The 19,582-nt window shown below is 42.5% G+C and overlaps 1 protein-coding gene and 11 non-coding genes across 31 annotated transcripts in view; 11 read left to right on the top strand and 1 right to left on the bottom strand.

Annotated features, from left to right (window-relative positions):
* The window catches only part of LOC133151618 (endonuclease V-like), a 67,360-nt gene that overhangs the window by 43,355 nt on the left and 4,423 nt on the right, over positions 1-19,582 (bottom strand). For all 20 annotated transcript variants that reach the window (XR_009713946.1, XR_009713950.1, XR_009713949.1 and 17 more), the window contains exons 3-7: positions 18,904-19,038; positions 18,777-18,816; positions 10,139-10,251; positions 7,001-7,069; positions 6,069-6,197 (exon numbers count right to left, since the gene is read on the bottom strand). Coding sequence is in view for 7 of the 20 variants with exons in the window: in XM_061274799.1 (XP_061130783.1) it covers positions 6,069-6,197; positions 7,001-7,069; positions 10,139-10,251; positions 18,777-18,816; positions 18,904-19,038 (486 nt within the window). In the remaining 13 variants the exon portion in view is untranslated. The remainder of the gene's footprint in view (positions 1-6,068; positions 6,198-7,000; positions 7,070-10,138; positions 10,252-18,776; positions 18,817-18,903; positions 19,039-19,582) is intronic.
* On the top strand, positions 11,914-11,987 carry trnan-guu (transfer RNA asparagine (anticodon GUU)). Its single transcript has one exon. It is a non-coding gene; the product is annotated as a tRNA-Asn (tRNA).
* trnan-guu (transfer RNA asparagine (anticodon GUU)) lies at positions 12,801-12,874 on the top strand. The gene has a single exon. It is a non-coding gene; the product is annotated as a tRNA-Asn (tRNA).
* On the top strand, positions 13,325-13,398 carry trnan-guu (transfer RNA asparagine (anticodon GUU)). The gene has a single exon. It is a non-coding gene; the product is annotated as a tRNA-Asn (tRNA).
* Positions 13,691-13,764, top strand: trnan-guu (transfer RNA asparagine (anticodon GUU)). Its single transcript has one exon. It is a non-coding gene; the product is annotated as a tRNA-Asn (tRNA).
* trnan-guu (transfer RNA asparagine (anticodon GUU)) lies at positions 15,283-15,356 on the top strand. The gene has a single exon. It is a non-coding gene; the product is annotated as a tRNA-Asn (tRNA).
* On the top strand, positions 15,663-15,736 carry trnan-guu (transfer RNA asparagine (anticodon GUU)). The gene has a single exon. It is a non-coding gene; the product is annotated as a tRNA-Asn (tRNA).
* Positions 16,043-16,116, top strand: trnan-guu (transfer RNA asparagine (anticodon GUU)). The gene has a single exon. It is a non-coding gene; the product is annotated as a tRNA-Asn (tRNA).
* Positions 16,423-16,496, top strand: trnan-guu (transfer RNA asparagine (anticodon GUU)). The gene has a single exon. It is a non-coding gene; the product is annotated as a tRNA-Asn (tRNA).
* trnan-guu (transfer RNA asparagine (anticodon GUU)) lies at positions 16,803-16,876 on the top strand. The gene has a single exon. It is a non-coding gene; the product is annotated as a tRNA-Asn (tRNA).
* On the top strand, positions 17,183-17,256 carry trnan-guu (transfer RNA asparagine (anticodon GUU)). Its single transcript has one exon. It is a non-coding gene; the product is annotated as a tRNA-Asn (tRNA).
* trnan-guu (transfer RNA asparagine (anticodon GUU)) lies at positions 17,896-17,969 on the top strand. Its single transcript has one exon. It is a non-coding gene; the product is annotated as a tRNA-Asn (tRNA).

The following is a 19,582-nucleotide window of genomic DNA, read 5'->3' as shown; positions in this document are numbered from 1 at the left end:
CTGAAACATAGACCCGGTGATAAATGGAGGTTTACTGTACTAGCATCAAGGATAATCATTTATCACTATAGTGTACACATTAGTTAGAAAATGTTCCTTCTGTTTATGTTTTATTATATATGTGCAGATATTTAACCTGGTAGCAAAATGCATCTTGATGCAAACAATTCTTTCTAAAGATCAGTGTGTCAATTGGCTGACCTTAAAATCTAATCGTCTTCCTTGGCCCATTGCCCAGCTAAGCACAAAATTCTTTTCAAATCGGTTCATAACTTTTTGAAAAATTGTCTTCACTCTCAGACAAAACAAACATCAGCAAAAACAAAACTCTCTGTGGGTGACGCTTACAAATGACAAAATACCGTCTGATGAGATGACAAAGAGGCACTGTGACGACAAAATCAAATTCTACTTCCCAATTTAGAATAAACACAATAAAGTAAGACATGACGACAAGTAGTAGAGAGGCTGGACAGACGGACGGATGAAGGGAAAGACAAATGGATGGATTGATAAATGCAGAGATTTCAGATACAGGGAGAACACTGATGATGAACTTCTGAAAAACTCCTGCAAGTACTTTTCTTGTCATTATCAATGTAAGGCTATTTTTTCTTCTTTGTTGTCACTAATAGGAGGAAGTTTAGTTTAGTTTTGTTTTTTTGCAGTCAGATTTGTGAACACTCTGTGCAACTGTGCATATTTCAAACTTTTTCCGGAACTGCAGAAAAGAGAGCATAACCAAAAATACTCAAGCTATGCTGCTCTGAATTATTCAGAAAGTATCAGAGAGGAAAGAAAATGGATGGATGGCAGTGGCTGGATGGATGAATAAAAGTCAGTCATGTAAACAGAGGACGAACGAAGTCGGGGACAGAAGGGTGTGAGTTTTGGAAAAAAAGGGAGATGCTTAGCACATGCATGCACGCACACAAACACACGCACACACACACAACACAGACACACACACACGAGCAACGGTTCTTATACAAAAACAAACATGTTGCATTTCTCCTCCCCTTCCCACCACATGTATACCCTACCTGTCCACTACGAATTCCTCAATCTTTTTCATTCCTTTCATGCAGACTTTGCATGGTCTATCTATCACTCACATTAAAATTCCATCTGTTTTTGCATTCTGGCACTGCAGCTGCTTTTACATTTCCTGTCTCTGCCTGACACTCAGGCTGCATGGAAACCCAAGATGGAGGCACACTAATTGCTTCTTAGCTGGGAGGTTGTATGCATCCAATATCCAAAGAGCTTTCGGTATTGCATGGATGCATTTCTAGTGTGAGTGGATCGGCAGAAAGACAATGATTAGCTATGGCCTATGGATAAGCAGCAGCAAGACAATGAAACACAATAACCCATTTTGCTGACAGTTTTTAAATGGTGTTTTTCTTAATTAAGGAAAAAAAAAATCTAAACTACCTGGTACTGTGTGAAAAACGTGGTCTGTCAGCAAAGGATTTGAATTCATGACAGGGAAGGTAGTTTTTTCCCTTGTTTCCAAAAGAAAATAATCATTTGAAAATCTATCTTATATTTACTTGGGTCCATCCAGCCATCCATTCATTTTCTGTACCGCTTGTCCCCACGGGGGTCGCGGGCGTGCTGGAGCCTATCCAAGCAGTTGTCAGGCGGTAGGCTGAGGACACCCTGAACCGGTTGCCACCCAATTGCAGGCCACGCAGAGACAAACAACCATCCGCACTTGCACTCACACAATTTGGGCAATTTGGAGTGCTCAATCAGTGCATGTTTTTGGGACGTGGAAGGAAAGCAGAGGACCTGGAGAAAACCCACGCAGGCACGGGGAGAACATGCAAACTCCATTCAGGGAGTCAAACCCGCACCCTTCAAACTGTGAGGCGGACGTGCTAACCAGTGGCTCACCGAGCCACCTATTTACTTGGGTTATCTTCGATATTTAGTTTCGTCTAAACATTGAAATATGAAAACTATCCCGGAAAATAGGACGGTCAAAAGAGGGTGAATACTTTTCGTCGTAGTAGTTAATCAAATGTGAGTATTCCTGAAGACAAAAACGCATCTATTCTGGCAAAGGATTCACCTGAATGATGCCACGAATCAGCAAATATTATATAATTATATTTTTTATTGTCTATTATTGTACTTAGTGCAACACACTCAGACAGCGCGGAGAGGACCTGGGTATGTGATGTTACTGTGTGTCTCAGGGAGCTCCTAAGAGTCCCATTACCAGTGGATGTACGTCTGCGGGGAGGGATGAAAGGTTGGATTGATTTCAGCCTATAGGGATAATGACCAGCGGACCACCATCAGCCCAGCCCTGATGGGTATCTATCTATTGCATGATTTTAGCTTCCTATCCAGAGCGGACCACTTGTCACTCAATTCGAGACTTGCCAATTGGAAAGAGAAAAGCTGCCTGTGAAGTTGTATCAGTGCCCAGTGGTGTGTGTGATTTAGTGATATGCCATAAACTCCCATTGTGGACTTTTTTTTTAGTTAAGGAAATGGTTTTTCTCTTAGGATCAAAAGATATGAATTTAAAGTGAAAATAAATGGCATAGAAGTAGAATTTGACCTTCATCAGGATTGTAAAAGATGCTTCTGAAAAACATGTATGAAACAAAGGGTAGAGGGTTATGGACAGTGCTGAATGTCGTCAGTCCTATGAAAAGTGATTTCTCCAAACCTTTTTTGAATTGCAATGTTCACGTTGCAATTTCAAAACTACGGATTTAATTGGAGATTTTAACAAAGAGCCAATTCTCTGGCTATACCCGCTTATGAGCTTTTTTAAGGGGGATATATATTTATTTCCGTTTTAAGGCAGCATATGTATATCAGCAAACTATTTTTCAACTTTTTCAATCTAATGATGCTAATAACAGAGGCGGCTCGGTGACGCACTGGGTAGCACGTCCGCCTCACAGTTAGGAGGGTGCGGGTTCGATTCCACCTCCGGCCCTCCCTGTGTGGAGTTTGCAGGTTCTCCCAGGGCCCGCGTGGGTTTTCTCAGGGCACTCCGGTTTCCTCCCACATCCCAAAATCATGCTTGGTAGGCCGATTGAAGACTCCAAATTGTCCCTAGGTGCGAGTGCGAATGGTTGTTTGTCTCCGTGTGCCCTGCGATCGGCTGGCAACCGGTTCAGGGTGTCCCTCGCCTACTGCCCCATGACGGCTGGGATAGGCTCCAGCACTCCCGTGGAGACTAAGCGGTTCAGAAAATGGATGGATGGATGATGCTAATAACGGCACAAAGGCTCAACGTAGCCATTCGCTGGGTCAAGATCGGGAACTGCCCGAACCAATCGAGACAGTTTTATTGATTTGCCAATTTTAGGACGATACATGATTTGTCCCGTGTGACTTGTTTGGGATGGATGAGCTCTAATGGAAACCATCGCACAGAATTTCACACAGCTTGTACTGAACAATATTTATTGTAGACAGGATCCGGTCCATTAGATTTCATGAGACATTCACGCAAAATGATTCCACTCTTTTAAAACCACAAACTTATGCGAGCACTTGGTTTGACATGGATCTTGTATATATGAAATGACCTATTGAGGGGCCACAAATTATGTGCAAGCTCCTTCTAATATGTCTTTTGATAGTTTTTCACTGCATGCACCAACTCAAACGTTCAGAAGAAAAAAACAGAAAGCAATAGATGATCATGGTGTGACCATCCTCCACTGCCGCTCACAATACTTTCTCTCAGGCTTTATTGTGAGCTACATAAGATAGAGACAAGTGTTAGCAACTGAAGGTGTGGGAGAGATTCTGCTGCAGTGTGCACCCATCAACCTTCACTGCAGGATTTCACCATGATGTCATTTTTCCTTTCATCTTTTCTTTCTTTCGATCCCTCATTGGGCCCAATGTAGAAGGAGGGCATGTTTTTTTTCAGTTGTGATGTAAGCAGAGAGAAAGAAGAGGTCGTTTGTGCTTGTGTGCAGATGCAGTGTGATCAAACAGTTGAGTTAAGAAAACAATTTGAGCAATGCAGCTACGTATAGTCAAAGACAGTTTGTACCAACCCCAAAAAATACAAAATAAATCTTTCAACTGTACTTTTTTTACAATCTGACAGATTTTATGGAACACGTCTAATGTCAGATATCAGTCACTGATTACATAAACCACACGAGCTTTCTGCACAAATTATGAAATTCAAACTGAATTTCACCTTTCAAAAACCGGAAGTACGTTCTGCCACAATTTGGTATTGCATGTGCTCACTGAAGTAATGTTTCTAAAATTTGCGGAAAGTGTTGTCAGTGATAAAGATGTTTGTGAAAGACACCAGAGGTGACAAGTGAAGCATGCCAGAGGAGAAACTATTTGGGAACAAGTGTTTAAAATAAGCAGTGTCATTGCGGGACAGAACGTTGACGTCCCCCTTTTTTGTCTGCTGTCCATGTTCACCCCGACCGTCGCTGCTACTAGCACTGCTAAAGACGCCCCCACTCCCCTCTCACCAGCTAAACGACTCACGATAACACTTTGATGAAATAAGCACACATAAAGGGAGGGATGAGTTAGCTACTTCTGCTGATTTGAAAACATCTGCACGGTGAAATGGCATTGCAGTGGAACATAAAAAGCATACCAAAGAGTGGGAACACAGCACAGCCTAGTGGAAGCAAGTGTGTGTGTGTGTGTGTGTGGGGGGGGGGGGGGGGGGGGGGGGCAGCATAGAGGGATCAGTTAAGGTCATCCAAAACATGTTTTTTCCTCCTACCAAAAACGTGGGTAGGTGTTTTAATAAGACCTGATGCTGTCAATGCAATATCTTATTTGAGTGTTCACATGAGGGCTGTAAACCTAACAGCATTTCTCAATACTCACGTACCTTGTTAAGAGTTATCAGCTGCTGTAATATTTCTCGTAATACACAGTGGAGATGAGTAATGCTAGATAAGATGTAGACCATTCACAATGAAGCATAATAATCTTACCACAGGGTAGCAATTAATTTCCCTCTACGGTATCTCTCTAATTATCTCGCCTAATGTATCATGTGCCATTAAACAATTGAATTTTGGTGATTACTAAACGCATTTTCGTTTTACTAAAATGTCCTATATGCTTCCGTGATGTCACTACCTTGGTTGAATCTAAAACAATACCTGCTCTTTCGGGGTAGGGGCACACTCACCTGCCTTGTGTGTCGGCACCGTGAGTGCAATTCCCGCATCTGCTCTTTCACCATATTCTGATTTACCCGTGATGCAAAGTGTAATGACGTCACATACTATATGGGACCAATGCATCAAATTAGGCCAGAAAACAAGAATAATCAACTAGCAAATTGTACATCGTCTGGTAGTATTGCAAGGGTCCACAAACTGTTCATTTAGTGTTTTTAGTTTTTTATATGAGGTTACAGATTTACAATTCAAGTAAAAATGGAAATTAAAACAGTGGAGGATTGAAAATTACGATGTGTTCCTGCTTTATTTTATTTTTGTCCCTGTAACTGTCACTCTATACATGCAAAGGGTTAAGCTGTGTGATAATTTTGCTGAATCATGCTTCATTAGGGCCACCGAGCCGCCCTAATGGAACATGATTCAGCACTGGCTAGCACATCTGCCTCACAGTTAGGAGGATGCGAGTTTTGTGTGGAGTTTGCATGTTCTCCCCATGCCCGTGTGGGGTTTCTCCAGGCACTCTGGTTTCCTCCGACATCCCAAAAACATGCACTGATTGAGCACTCCAAATTGCCCGTCGGTGTGAGCGCGAGTGTGGATGGCAGTGTGCCCTACGATTGGCTGGCAACCGGGTCAGGGTGTCCCCCGCCTCCTGCCCGATGACTGCTGGGATATGCTCCAGCATGCCCGCAACCCCGTGGGGACAAGCGGTACAGAAAATGGATGGATGGATGTTTTATTAATACCATGGATGTGGTTGTGAACTTAATAGCTTTCAGTTTCAGGATGTTTTCATGTTGAGACTCTACCTCTTTCTATTGTAGGTATTAAGCTCCGACATGGTAGCAATTTGCGCATTGATTTCAGCAGATGACAAAAGTGTGTGTACATTTGCGGGTCTTTTGGTACCTGTCTGATTGGTTCCGGGACTCTGAATCGGCTACAGGAGTGGGTCAGCTGAACAGCTGTGTCCAGACTGATCTTGTGGCCAACTGACACATAGACTGGCTTGGTGCTCTTATCTGAGCTACGTAGTGCCTGCAAGAAGAGTTGAGTGGATGTGAATGATGAGTTAGAAAGAAAGTCCCACCTCTATTTCCTTATCCTGTATTATGACTTCTCGCCAATCCGATCGGCTATATCGGATCGTTTGATATTTATCTTTTGAAAGGTGCTACATTGTTAGATAAAAAAAATCTACCTCTGATTGTTAAGTAGAGACATTGCATTGGTCCCTTTTGTGATCATATTTTGTTTGCCTGTCTCGTTTAGTTGGGCCCTTATTCGCTTTCGTTTTGTTTCTATTTCTCGTACGGTAGTTTGTACATTATTAGAAAATACACTTTTTGTCAACAATTGACATTGGATAAATTTCTGGGGCACACCTGATTCACTGGCAGAGCTAGGATTTTTTTTTTTTCTATCTCAGACGGCCGGCAAAACCAAAAACTTTTTTTTTTTTACAAACCTATAAATAAGTAATCAGAAAACGCTAATAAACATTCATTATATGTGCCCTAATGAGGGATGGGGCAATGTGATATGGTGATGTGATTGTTCAGTTGACACTTGGATAACTGGAGCTAATAAGGTACTTAGTAATTTATAGTAAGTTGACGTCATTTCAGCAGATTGCGAGTATATTATAAAGAATTTCACGGTGTCGCTAGGTGTTAGACTAGCGAGAAGTTATTGCCTCTATAGTCTAAATACGAAAATAGTGTGTGCACACAGTCCATAGTAATACCCAGTTTATTTAGTTGCACATGAACTTTTGGTCATCTGCAGAGGCGAAGTATTTGTCAGTAATTTGTTTTTATTTTCATATCTTTCCTTCTCACCTTTCCAAGCACTTTGCCAGAGGTAGCTCTGAGCGGAAAGCAGTCTCCACCTTTCTGCAGTGCTGATATCTATGTAAACAAAGAAAATATACTGGAGGTCAGAAACAAAGAAGAAGAAAAAACATACAGTGTGAAGAAAGAACTAGTTTGTTTTCTTTGGTTTATTTTGACAAATGAATGCTTCAATACTGTTTCTTGCATTTAAAAAAAGTCTGCTTAAATGGCCTTGAGGTTCTTTTTCACGTAGAGAATTTCTTCATTATTACTCCAATCTGTTTTAAGTGAAACGTTTTCACAAAATTATATGAAGATGCTATATTCACCATGGATAAAGCCATTTATTTATTTACCATTTAATCTGGTGACATTGGTAAGGTAATTAAGACATATACATGAAAAATATATAAATATAAATAACAATCTCTGCATATTTGAAACCTTCGATTGGTATCAGAATTAGACATCTGTTTTAGCCCCTGAGAGAGAAATTAATTTGGCAATAGAAGTACATAGAGGAAGCCCAAAAATAGAAAAAGGAAAATGAGACAATCTAAAAAACCAAAACCAAATTTTAATTAAATAAATAAATAAATGGTATAAAATAAAAAAGTCTAGAGCTAATACCATGAATAGACAATTATCGGTTAGTGCAAATAGTAGTACAGATGTTTCTGAATGTTGATATTTTATCTTGATTCACTGCCACAAAGAGTTTCCATCAATACAGAGCTATTATTATAAAGGCATTATTTTCTTCTTAATTACTTTGTTAATTCAATATTTTTTTCACACGCTACTGAGAATGGTATGATATGTAAACATGCTGGTGATACTGTGCATTATGCGTCAGAATGGAGAAGGGCGCTTTGAGGATTGTGAATATTATAATGTTATTACTATTAACATTATAAATATGGAACATTTAATTCTAATCAGTGCAAGACTCTACACTAGAAAAAGCCAAACAAAACACATCCAAGTAAATGCCTCCCACAGACTGAATACATTTGCAGAGTGGCCTTTTGTTACCTCAATAGTTTCGTTTAATCAATAGGTTACAACATCATTCCAACAAAAGATTAGATCAGCTGAAAATACAAGCATCCCAAGACAACCTTAATATATAATCTTGGGCATTTCCTCCCGACTCCGGGTATAATTGCGGCTAAAGCAGAGGCAGAAATTATGTCTTTGGGAAGATGGATAGATCAACAAAACAGACTTTCCTGCCAATGGGTTATCGCTATCATTACTCCCCAAAGAAAGTTAAGCATTAGGGAGTCATAACTTTAACCTTCGACACAATGTTTTCCAAGAGTTTGCAAAGTCTTAAGGTTTGTCTTAAGTAATACAGTGGACTCAAGGGAGGATAGGCATAGCCTGCATAGGCTAATTCTGTGAATAAATTGATGCTCGTTCATTAAAAATATAGTATATCTGTTTGGTTTTTTTAACCCCACCACAAATTTCTTAAATAGGCAGAGATATGCCAACAAGTGTTTTCTACAAATAAATGTCTCTCTAATATGTAGGCTGGATTGAGCTCTTATAAACTTTTGTTTTGTGTCTATTTCTCATAGGGTAGTTTAAGGTAGGGTCGTGAGAGAAAGAGCGAAAGAGAGAAAAATGGAATGACAGAGACAGAGAGACAGACAGCGAGAGCGAGCGAGACACAGACAGATAGACAGACAGACAGACAGACAGACAGAGAGAGAGAGAGACTAAAGCAAAGGTAAATTAGCAGAAACATTTAAAAAAAAAACACTTTCCAAATGTTTGTTTAATTTTTTGTAGCAAAATTAGAGTTAGGGTAAAATAAGGAAGCAAAACAGACAGCACTGACCTCTGCTAAAGATTTCTCTTCACAAGTAAAATCAATGTGTCCATCATAACCTACGATTGTAATAGCTATGATAGCTTTCTTTTCTATTGTAATTTTTCATTTTCTTGATCTATAAGCAAAACACATTCCTGTCAGGGAATGAGTTGAGCCAGGGTAACCAAATGCAACTTGAACCAGGGTTTATTGAAGGGAAAGGGAGTTGGAAGGGAGTCAGGTGGGGAAACGAAGACACAGACGGGATAGAGACTCACGGCCAGCAAACAGACAGATCGACCGACAGAAGTCCACTTGGACAAGGATAAAATTCTGACCGTGAGCCTCCAGACAAGACCGCGGTGGGGACCAGACAACAGGAACACCGGGCGCAGACAGGGACGGAAGGGGACGGAAGACAACAGTAGACACCAACAGGGAGAAACACACGGGCAGGGTTTAAATACACAAGGTAACAAGCGGAAGCAGGTGACAGACATTACGGTAACAAAGGGGTGTGGCTGAGGGAAGTTGCCGGCCGAGCGTCTCTGGCACGGCACGTGACAATTCCAACGTGACAACGTCGGGTTTCACATGTTAAATTATGTTTGGTTACCAAAGGCACAGTAAGGAACAGAACAAGCTGAAATGTAATTTGACAGCTTCTGACACAACAAATTCATGACAGATATTGCATTTTTATGCAGAGACAGGCAGGAAAAAAAAAAAAACAGATACGGCCCGCCACATCATTTTATGTGGCCCGCGAAGACAAATGGTGCATCAAATTTTTTGGCATTACGAGAATTGCAAATTGTCTTCACTTTTAATATCTTTTTTTAAAAATATTTGACCAGTTTTTACTCGTCTGATTTGAAAACGAGTTATTTGTCAGTTTGTTTTGTAGCTTTTACTGTATATAATATGAGGTGCTCATACATTTATTTGGGTTGACAGTCAAAATGGCCCTCCGAAAGAGGCTATGACTACAATGCGGCCTGCAAAAAAATTTAGTTTGATACCCCTGTCTTAGAGCAAAGAAATAAAGTAATCTGTCTCATTGTTATTGCACTTTGGTTGCAGTGTTGATTCTGTCCTTTGTCAGTGTCTGGCATCTCTAAATAAGTTCACAAAAGTAAAAAGTAATTCAAACGTCTCTCACAATAGAATAGTTTCATTATTTCCAATGGCAAAAAAATACCAACTCAGCAAAACAATAATCAATACTCAAAGAGTTCTATGCAATGTTTGCCAAGCATTACAAATTGCTGCATCAAAATATGGACGGAAACCAATGTGAATAAAGAGAAATATGAGTTTACCTGAGACTGGTGTTCTTCATTTTTGAAAACTCCCTGGACCTGGAGCAGGTTCTTGGCAACACCAACACACGGCAGCCCTGACAGCACTCCAACATGACATGCTAGTCCAAATTCTGCATGATCCAAACAGCGAGAACAAAACCAAAAATATTTGTCATTCATGAATGATAAGAACAACATGAAATAAACAAACATCCCAGTCGTCTTAAGTCAATTTGTTCCCACTGAGGTAACCTGATATAATCAGATGTTCAACAAAAGTGAATGTTAGATGGGGTCTTAGAAATACAATATAACAAATGTTGTCATTCTCACAATATTAAAGGCATTGTTATGGAATTATTTAAGCAAGCATGAAAAACTACAATTTAGAGACGTTTTAGGAGCTTGAACAATTCACTCCCAGAGGAACCCATCCATCTATCGATTTTTCAAACCGTGCTGAAGCCTATCTCACTTGACTTTGGTCAAGAGGCGGGGGACAACCTGAACTGGTTACCAGCCAATCGAAGGGCACAGACAAAACAACCATTCACACTCACATGGAATTTAGACTTTCGCTCGATCGACTTTGTTTTTGGACCCGGACAAAACCCATGCAGGCACGGAGAGAACATGCAAACTCCACACAAGAAGGGTGGAGACAGTATCAAACCCACAACCTTCGCACTGTCAGGCGGACGTGATAACCAGTCGACCATCGTGCCACCCAGCAGGAACTCACCTGCAGCTATAAAGTAGTTATACAAATCTGTAAGAAACAGGGCCCGATGTTCATTGAGCACAAGTCTAGTGCAAAGTGCAGTCTCGGTACACGTATGATGTTTTTTGGGGGAGAATTTTCCTAGATTCACACATGTGGTAGATGGCGTTTGTGCTGTTGAGCACCGTTGTTGGGTGAAACAGCCGACTTCCGGGCAATCAAAGCTGCTCCCTTTAAAGTCAGTGCGCACATAAAATTGCGGAAGTGGAAAATTGACTCGCCAGGGTCCATGCATGAGATTGGTGCATACAAAGTGCAGCTAAACAGGTAAACTACAATGTCTCCCCTAGTGAATGATGTAGTCGGCATTTCGCATGTGATGTGAACAGTTGGAGAACGCCTTGGACGAACATCCATGTGACCCCGTATACACAGATTGGATGGATGGATGGATGGATGGATGGATGGATGGATGGATGGATGGATGGATGGATGGATGGATGGATGGATGGATGGATGAATGGATGAATGGATGGATGGATGGATGGATGGATGGATGGATGGATGGATGGATGGATGGATGGATGGATGGATGGATGGATGAATCCCATGTGCCTTTTTCTGTTCCAACTCTAAGCCATATTGGACAATTTCAGATCAGAAACCTTTAAAATCATCCATCCATCCATTTTCAGTACCGCTTAGTCCCCACTGGGGTCGCGGGCGTGCTGGAGCCTATCCCAGCCGTCATCGGGCAGTAGGCGGGGGACACCCTGAACCGGTTGCCAGCCAATCGCAGGGCACACAGAGACAAACAACCATTTACACTCGCACTCACACCCAGGGACAATTTGGAGTGTTCAATCGGCCTACCAAGCATGTTTTTAGGATGTGGGAGGAAACCGGAGTGCCCGGAGAAAACCCACACGAGCCCGGGGAGAACATGCAAACTCCACACAGGGAGGGCCGGAGGTGGAATCGAACCCGCACCCTCCTAACTGTGAGGCGGACGTGCTACCCAAGTGCGCCACCGAGCCGCCCCTTTAAAATCAGATTAACAAATTAAAAGCCGGTCTCTGTGGCGTAATTGGTTAGCGCATTCGGCTGTTAACTGAAAGGTTGGTGGTTCGAGCCCACCCAGGGACGTCTCTCTTTAGTGTTGGGAGGATTTGGTTTTTGGATCTGGGTCACAGTCAACTATTCCTGTGGATGGAAACTATGCAAATGTGGTTGGTGAAGAGCACACAATTAATTTTCCACAATATACCCTTACATCAGTGGTCCCCAACCACCGGGCCGCACAGAAAAAATAACTAATTATCGACGATCAATTAATTCAGGTCAAGACACTCGTCCCGGTCACGTGACATGTTTCCCCAGTCGAGCCCGCAAAGCTAATATGTGGCGACAGGTTAACTAACCAGGCAATGAAGCATTCAAAACTGCTTCAACACATGGAGACCAAGCATCCTGCAATAAAAGACAAACCTTAATAACTTCGGGTGTCATTGTCTCCGATTACGTCTAGATGGGACCGGCTCGTTTCTGAGAAACAAACTCAGTGCTCCCACTAATTCAACGTAATGGTGAGTTTTATTTTTGTCATTTGTACTTGTTTTTATGTCAGTCGTATCATTTTATTTCATCGTATTTATTATAAATGTATTATCTATTTATTTATATAAATGTATTATTTATTTATATAAATGCCGGTCCGCGAAAATATTTCTTACATGTAACCGGTCCGTGGCGCAAAAAAGGTTGGGGACCACTGCCTTACGTGATATGCCGACTTCAATTTTGTAAATTGAGAGTCAATGGGCATTCTTAATCAATTTTATCGTAACACCCAAAATTCAGATTCATCTCTCTGAGGCCCATGATAAAGGATTGGCACCATTTTGCCCGCGTTGGGCAGGTCACTATCCCTTAAAAGGTGAATCTAACTTAGGGAGGCAAGTCTCTGTGGCGCAATCGGTTAGCGCGTTCGGCTGTTAACCGAAAGGTTGGTGGTTCAACCCCACCCAGGGACGTCCACATTTTGCATCAAAGTCACAGCTTTAACTTTCATTGTGAATGAAACTACATAAATGGTTGTGCTTAATGATGCGACCGTGTTTAAATTGCCAGGTGCTCATTTCAACCTAATCAGTTTAACAACTGTTGACTCTCTTTACCAGTAGTGACAGCCTAATCTCTCTTCCATGACTCTGGCCAATTTGGTTCGTATGTTTGGCTCCTCATCAAAAGGTTGGTAGTTGCAGTCTACCTAATAAGGTATGTGTGTTAATATCTAAACTTTGGATTTGTATCGTGTGAGCAAGGCCTGATGCATTGTTTATTACAGGCCACTGGACAGTACTACGTCACACAATTTATGCAGTCTTGAATCCCATGTGTCATTTTCTGTTCCAACTCTAAGCCATAATTGGACAATTTCAGATCAGGAACCTTTAAAATCAGATTTACGTTTTCCATAGCAAGTCTCTGTGGCGCAATCGGTTAGCGCGTTCGGCTGTTAACTGAAAGGTTGGTGGTTCAACCCCGCCCAGGGACGTCTCTCTTTAGTGTTGGGAGGATTTGATTTTTGGATCTGGTTCACAGTCAACTATTCCTGTGGATGGAAACCATGCAAATGTGGTTGCTGAAGAGCACACAATATGCCCTTACGTGATATGTCGCCTTCAGTTTTGTGAATTCAGAGTCAATGGGCATTCTTAAACTAGTTTATTGTAACACCCCAAATTCAGATTCATCTCTTTGAGGCCCATGATAAAGGATTGGCGCCACTTTGCCCGCGTTGGGCAGATCACTATCCTTTGGAAGGCGAATCAAATTCACAGAGGCAAGTCTCTGTGGCGCAATCGGTTAGCGCGTTCGGCTGTTAACCGAAAGGTTGGTGGTTCAACCCCACCCAGAGACGTCTGCTTTTTGCATCGAACTCACAGCTTTAACTTTCATTGTGAATGAAACTACATAAATGGCCGTGGTTAATGATGAGACCGTGTTTAAATTGCCAGGTGCTCATTTCAAGCTGATCAGTTAACAACAGTTGACTTTCTTTACCAATATTGACAGCCTAAACTCCCTTCCATAACCAGCTCACTGGCCGAGTGGTAGAGTGTCTACCCGGAGACTGGAAGGTTGTGGGTTCAAACCCCGGCTGGGTCATAGCAAAGACTATTAAAATGGGACCCATTGCCTACCTGCTTGGCACTCAGCATTAAGGGTTGGAATTGGGGGGTTAAATCACCAACTGATTCCCAAGCCCGGCACCGCTGCTGCTCACTGCTCCCCTCTCCCCTAGGGAATGGGTTAAAATCACACATGGGGATGGGTTAAATGCAGAGGACAAATTTCACCACACCCAGATGTGTGTCTGATGATCATTGGGACTTTAACTTTTAACTTAACTGGCCAACTTGGTTTGTATGTTTGGCTCCTCATCAAAAGGTTGGTAGTTGTAGTCTACCTAATAAGGTATGTGTGTTAATATCTAAACTTTGGATTTGTATCGTGTGAGCAAGGCCTGATGCATTGTTTATTACAGGCCACTGGACAGTACTACGTCACACAATTTATGCAGTCTTGAATCCCATGTGTCATTTTCTGTTCCAACTCTAAGCCATAATTGGACAATTTCAGATCAGGAACCTTTAAAATCAGATTTACATTTTGCATAGCAAGTCTCTGTGGCGCAATCGGTTAGCGCGTTCGCCTGTTAACTGAAAGGTTGGTGGTTCAACCCCACCCAGGGATGTCTCTCTTTAGTGTTGGGAGGATTTGATTTTTGGATCTGGTTCAAAGTCAACTATTCCTGTGGATGGAAACCATGCAAATGTGGTTGCTGAAGAGCACACAATTTTCCACAATATACCCTTACGTGATATGTCGCCTTCAATTTTGTGAATTGAGAGTCAATGGGCATTCCTAAACAATTTTATTGTAACACCCCAAATTCAGATTCATCTCTCTGAGGCCCATGATAAAGGATCGGCACCACTTTGCCCGCGTTGGGCCGATCAGTATCGTTTGGAAAGCAAATCAAACTCACAGAGACAAGTCTCAGTGGCGCAATCGGTTAGCGCGTTCGGCTGTTAACCGAAAGGTTGGTGGTTCGAGACCACCCAGGGACGTCTCTCTTTAGTGTTGGGAGGATTTGATCTTTGGATCTGGGTCACAGTCAACTATTCCTGTGGATGGAAACCATGCAAATGTGGTTGCTGAAGAGCACACAATTAGTTTCCCCAATGTACCCTTAAGTGATATGTCGCCTTCAGTTTTGTGAATTCAGAGTCAATGGGCATTCTTAAACTAGTTTATCGTAACACCCCAAATTCAGATTCATCTCTCTGAGGCCCATGATAAAGGATTGGCACCATTTTGCCCGCGTTGGGCAGATCACTATCCTTTGAAAGGCGAATCGAGCGCACAGAGGCAAGTCTCTGTGGCGCAATCGGTTAGCGCGTTCGGCTGTTAACCGAAAGGTTGGTGGTTCGAGACCACCCAGGGACGTCTCTCTTTAGTGTTGGGAGGATTTGATCTTTGGATCTGGGTCACAGTCAACTATTCCTGTGGATGGAAACCATGCAAATGTGGTTGCTGAAGAGCACACAATTAGTTTTCCCCAATATACCCTTACGTGATATGTCGCCTTCAGTTTTGTGAATTCAGAGTCAATGGGCATTCTTAAACTAGTTTATTGTAACACCCCAAATTCAGATTCATCTCTCTGAGGCCCATGATAAAGGATTGGCACCATTTTGCCCGCGTTGGGCAGATCACTATCCTTTGAAAGGCGAATCTAATGCACTGAGGCAAGTCTCTGTGGCGCAATCGGTTAGCGCGTTCGGCTGTTAACCGAAAGGTTGGTGGTTCGAGACCACCCAGGGACGTTTCTCTTTAGTGTTGGGAGGACTTGATCTTTGGATCTGGGTCACAGTCAACTATTCCTGTGGATTGAAACCATGCAAATGTGGTTGCTGAAGAGCACACAATTAGTTTTCCCCAATATACCCTTACGTGATATGTCGCCTTCAGTTTTGTGAATTCAGAGTCAATGGGCATTCTTAAACTAGTTTATCGTAACACCCCAAATTCAGATTCATCTCTCTGAGGCCCATGATAAAGGATTGGCACCATTTTGCCCACGTTGGGCAGATCACTATCCTTTGAAAGGCGAATCTAACGCGCTGAGGCAAGTCTCTGTGGCGCAATCGGTTAGCGCGTTCGGCTGTTAACCGAAAGGTTGGTGGTTCGAGACCACCCAGGGACGTTTCTCTTTAGTGTTGGGAGGACTTGATCTTTGGATCTGGGTCACAGTCAACTATTCCTGTGGATGGAAACCATGCAAATGTGGTTGCTGAAGAGCACACAATTAGTTTTCCCCAATATACCCTTACGTGATATGTCGCCTTCAGTTTTGTGAATTCAGAGTCAATGGGCATTCTTAAACTAGTTTATCGTAACACCCCAAATTCAGATTCATCTCTCTTAGGCCCATGATAAAGGATTGGCACCATTTTGCCCGCGTTGGGCAGATCACTGTCCTTTGAAAGGCGAATCAAAAGTACAGAGGCAAGTCTCTGTGGCGCAATCGGTTAGCGCGTTCGGCTGTTAACCGAAAGGTTGGTGGTTCGAGACCACCCAGGGACGTCTCTCTTTAGTGTTGGGAGGATTTGATCTTTGGATCTGGGTCACAGTCAACTATTCCTGTGGATGGAAACCATGCAAATGTGGTTGCTGAAGAGCACACAATTAATTTTCCCCAATATACCCTTACGTGATATGTCGCCTTCAATTTTATGAATTGAGAGTCAATGGGCATTCCTAAACAATTTTATCGTAACACCCCAAATTCAGATTCATCTCTCTGAGGCCCATGATAAAGGATCGGCACCATTTTGCCCGCGTTGGGCAGATCACTATCCTTTGAAAGGCGAATCAAAAGTACAGAGGCAAGTCTCTGTGGCGCAATCGGTTAGCGCGTTCGGCTGTTAACCGAAAGGTTGGTGGTTCGAGACCACCCAGCGACGTCTCTCTTCAGTGTTGGGAGGATTTGATCTTTGGATCTGGGTCACAGTCAACTATTCCTGTGGATGGAAACCATGCAAATGTGGTTGCTGAAGAGCACACAATTAATTTTCCCCAATATACCCTTACGTGATATGTCGCCTTCAATTTTATGAATTGAGAGTCAATGGGCATTCCTAAACAATTTTATCGTAACGCCCCAAATTCAGATTCATCTCTCTGAGGCCCATGATAAAGGATCGGCACCATTTTGCCCGCGTTGGGCAGATCACTATCCTTTGAAAGGCGAATCCAACGCATAGAGGCAAGTCTCTGTGGCGCAATCGGTTAGCGCGTTCGGCTGTTAACCGAAAGGTTGGTGGTTCGAGACCACCCAGGGACGTCTCTCTTTAGTGTTGGGAGGATTTGATCTTTGGATCTGGGTCACAGTCAACTATTCCTGTGGATGGAAACCATGCAAATGTGGTTGCTGAAGAGCACACAATATGCCCTTACGTGATATGTCTCCTTCAATTTTGTGAATTGAGAGTCAATGGGCATTCTTAAACAATTTTATCGTAACGCCCCAAATTCCGATTCATCTCTCTGAGGCCCATGATAAAGGATTGGCACCATTTTTGCCCGCGTTGGGCAGATCACTATCCTTTGAAAGGCGAATCAAACGTACAGAGGTAAGTCTCTGTGGCGCAATCGGTTAGCGCGTTAGGCTGTTAACCGAAACGTTGGTGGTTCAAGACCACCCAGGGATGTCTTTCTTTAGTGTTGGGAGGATTTGATCTTTGGATCTGGGTCACAGTCAACTATTCCTGTGGATGGAAACCATGCAAATGTGGTTGCTGAAGCGCACACAATTAATTTTCCCGAATATACCCTTACGTGATATGTCGCCTTCAATTTTGTGAATTGAGAGTCAATGGGCATTCTTAAACAATTTTATCGTAACACCCCAAATTCAGATTCATCTCTGAGGCCCATGATAAAGGATTGGCACCATCACTATCACACAAATGCACAGAGGCAAGTCTCTGTGGCGCAATCGGTTAGCGCGTTCGGCTGTTAACTGAAAGGTTGGTGGTTCAACCCCACCCAGGGACGTCTTCTTCTTGCATCAAAGTCACAGCTTTAACTTTCATTGTGAATGAAACTACATAAATGGTTGTGGTTAATGATGCGACTGTGTTTAAATTAGCAGGTGCTCATTTCAAGCTAATCAGTCTAACAACAGTTGACTCTCTTTACCGGTAGTGACAGCCTAAACTCTCTTCCATGACTCTGGCCAACTTGGTTCTTATGTTTGGCTCCTCATCAAAAGGTTGGTAGTTGCAGTCTCCCTAATAATGTCTGTGTTAATATCTAAACTTTGGATTTGTATCGTGTGAGCAAGGCCCGATGCATCGTTTATTACAGGCCACTGTACAATACTACATCCCACAATTTATGCAGTCTTGAATCCCATGTGTCATTTTCTGTTCCAACTCTAAGCCATATTGGACAATTTAAAGTTAGAAAAGTTAAAGTTCCAATGATCGTCACACACAAATCTGGGTGTGGTGAGATTTTTCCTCTGCATTTAACCCATCCCCATATGATTTTGATCCATCCCCTGGGGGAGAGGGGAGCAGTGAGGAGCAGCGGTGCCGCGCTCGGGAATCATTTGGTGATCTAACCCCCCAATTCCAACCCTTAATGCCAAGAAGAGAGGCAATGGGTCCCATTTTTATAGTCTTTGGTAGGATCCGGCCAGGGTTCGAACCCACAACCGTTCAGTCTTTGGGCAGACACTCTACCACTAGGCCAGAGCTGGATTTTCAGATCAGATGGATGGACAGACAGCCAGACGGATGGATGGAATGTTTGATGCGATGGGCAACTGGGTGGGAACTGCATTTTATGTTTTCTTACCTCTGTAGTGAAAGAGACCATTGCCATCCACAAATACCACCTGTTGGGAGACACATTACAATCACAACATTAACACATTCAATACTTAAAGGGTAAGAACCCCAATTTTCTTGCTATGATTAATTGCCTGAGGCAGAAGTGTGGGCCTGTCCCTTTCAAGTCGCTGCAGTGCTTCCAAGAGGGAAGGGGTTTCTCTGAAGGCTAGAAAGCCTGCCATGTATGGTGTTGTCAGGGTCACCATTTGACTGTCCTCATAGAGCACCTGGGCAGAAAGAAGCAAGGGGTCGGAAAGATTTCATATAACTCACAAAACACATGAAAGCAAACGATTATCTTGAAACAATTTATTGTTGGGGTGGGGGTCTCTTTGGTTCATGAGCTGTCCAGTTGACAACCGTGTTTGTGAATCTATCAACAATGGATAGAAAAAGTCTACACACCCATATTCAAATGCCAGGTTTTTGTGATTTGGAAAAATTAGACCAAGTGAAAAACAATACAAATGTTTTTTGTTCCACCAAATTGGGACAACTAAATTGAAGAAGAAAAAAATATAGAAATTGTTCAGCGAGAGGAAGCGTAAATAATCAGTGGTGTGCAGATCTTTCAAGTGTGGCTGTGTTCAGGATTAACCAATCACATTCAAACTTCTGTTAAATGAGAGTTAGCGCATACCGGCCAACATGTAAAAGTGCCTCTTCACAGCTCAAGCGCATGACAACATTTCGACAAAATGTACTTCTGAAGTGACAAGTGGATGGAAAATGAAAATAATATGTGCCCGTCATGTCTTTTTCAAAAACAGT

Source organism: Syngnathus typhle, linkage group LG3 (genome assembly GCF_033458585.1).
Source record: "Syngnathus typhle isolate RoL2023-S1 ecotype Sweden linkage group LG3, RoL_Styp_1.0, whole genome shotgun sequence".
Lineage (NCBI taxonomy): Eukaryota > Metazoa > Chordata > Actinopteri > Syngnathiformes > Syngnathidae > Syngnathus > Syngnathus typhle.
The sequence above is the reverse complement of the archived record's forward strand: the minus strand, read 5'-3'. Positions and strand labels throughout refer to the sequence as shown.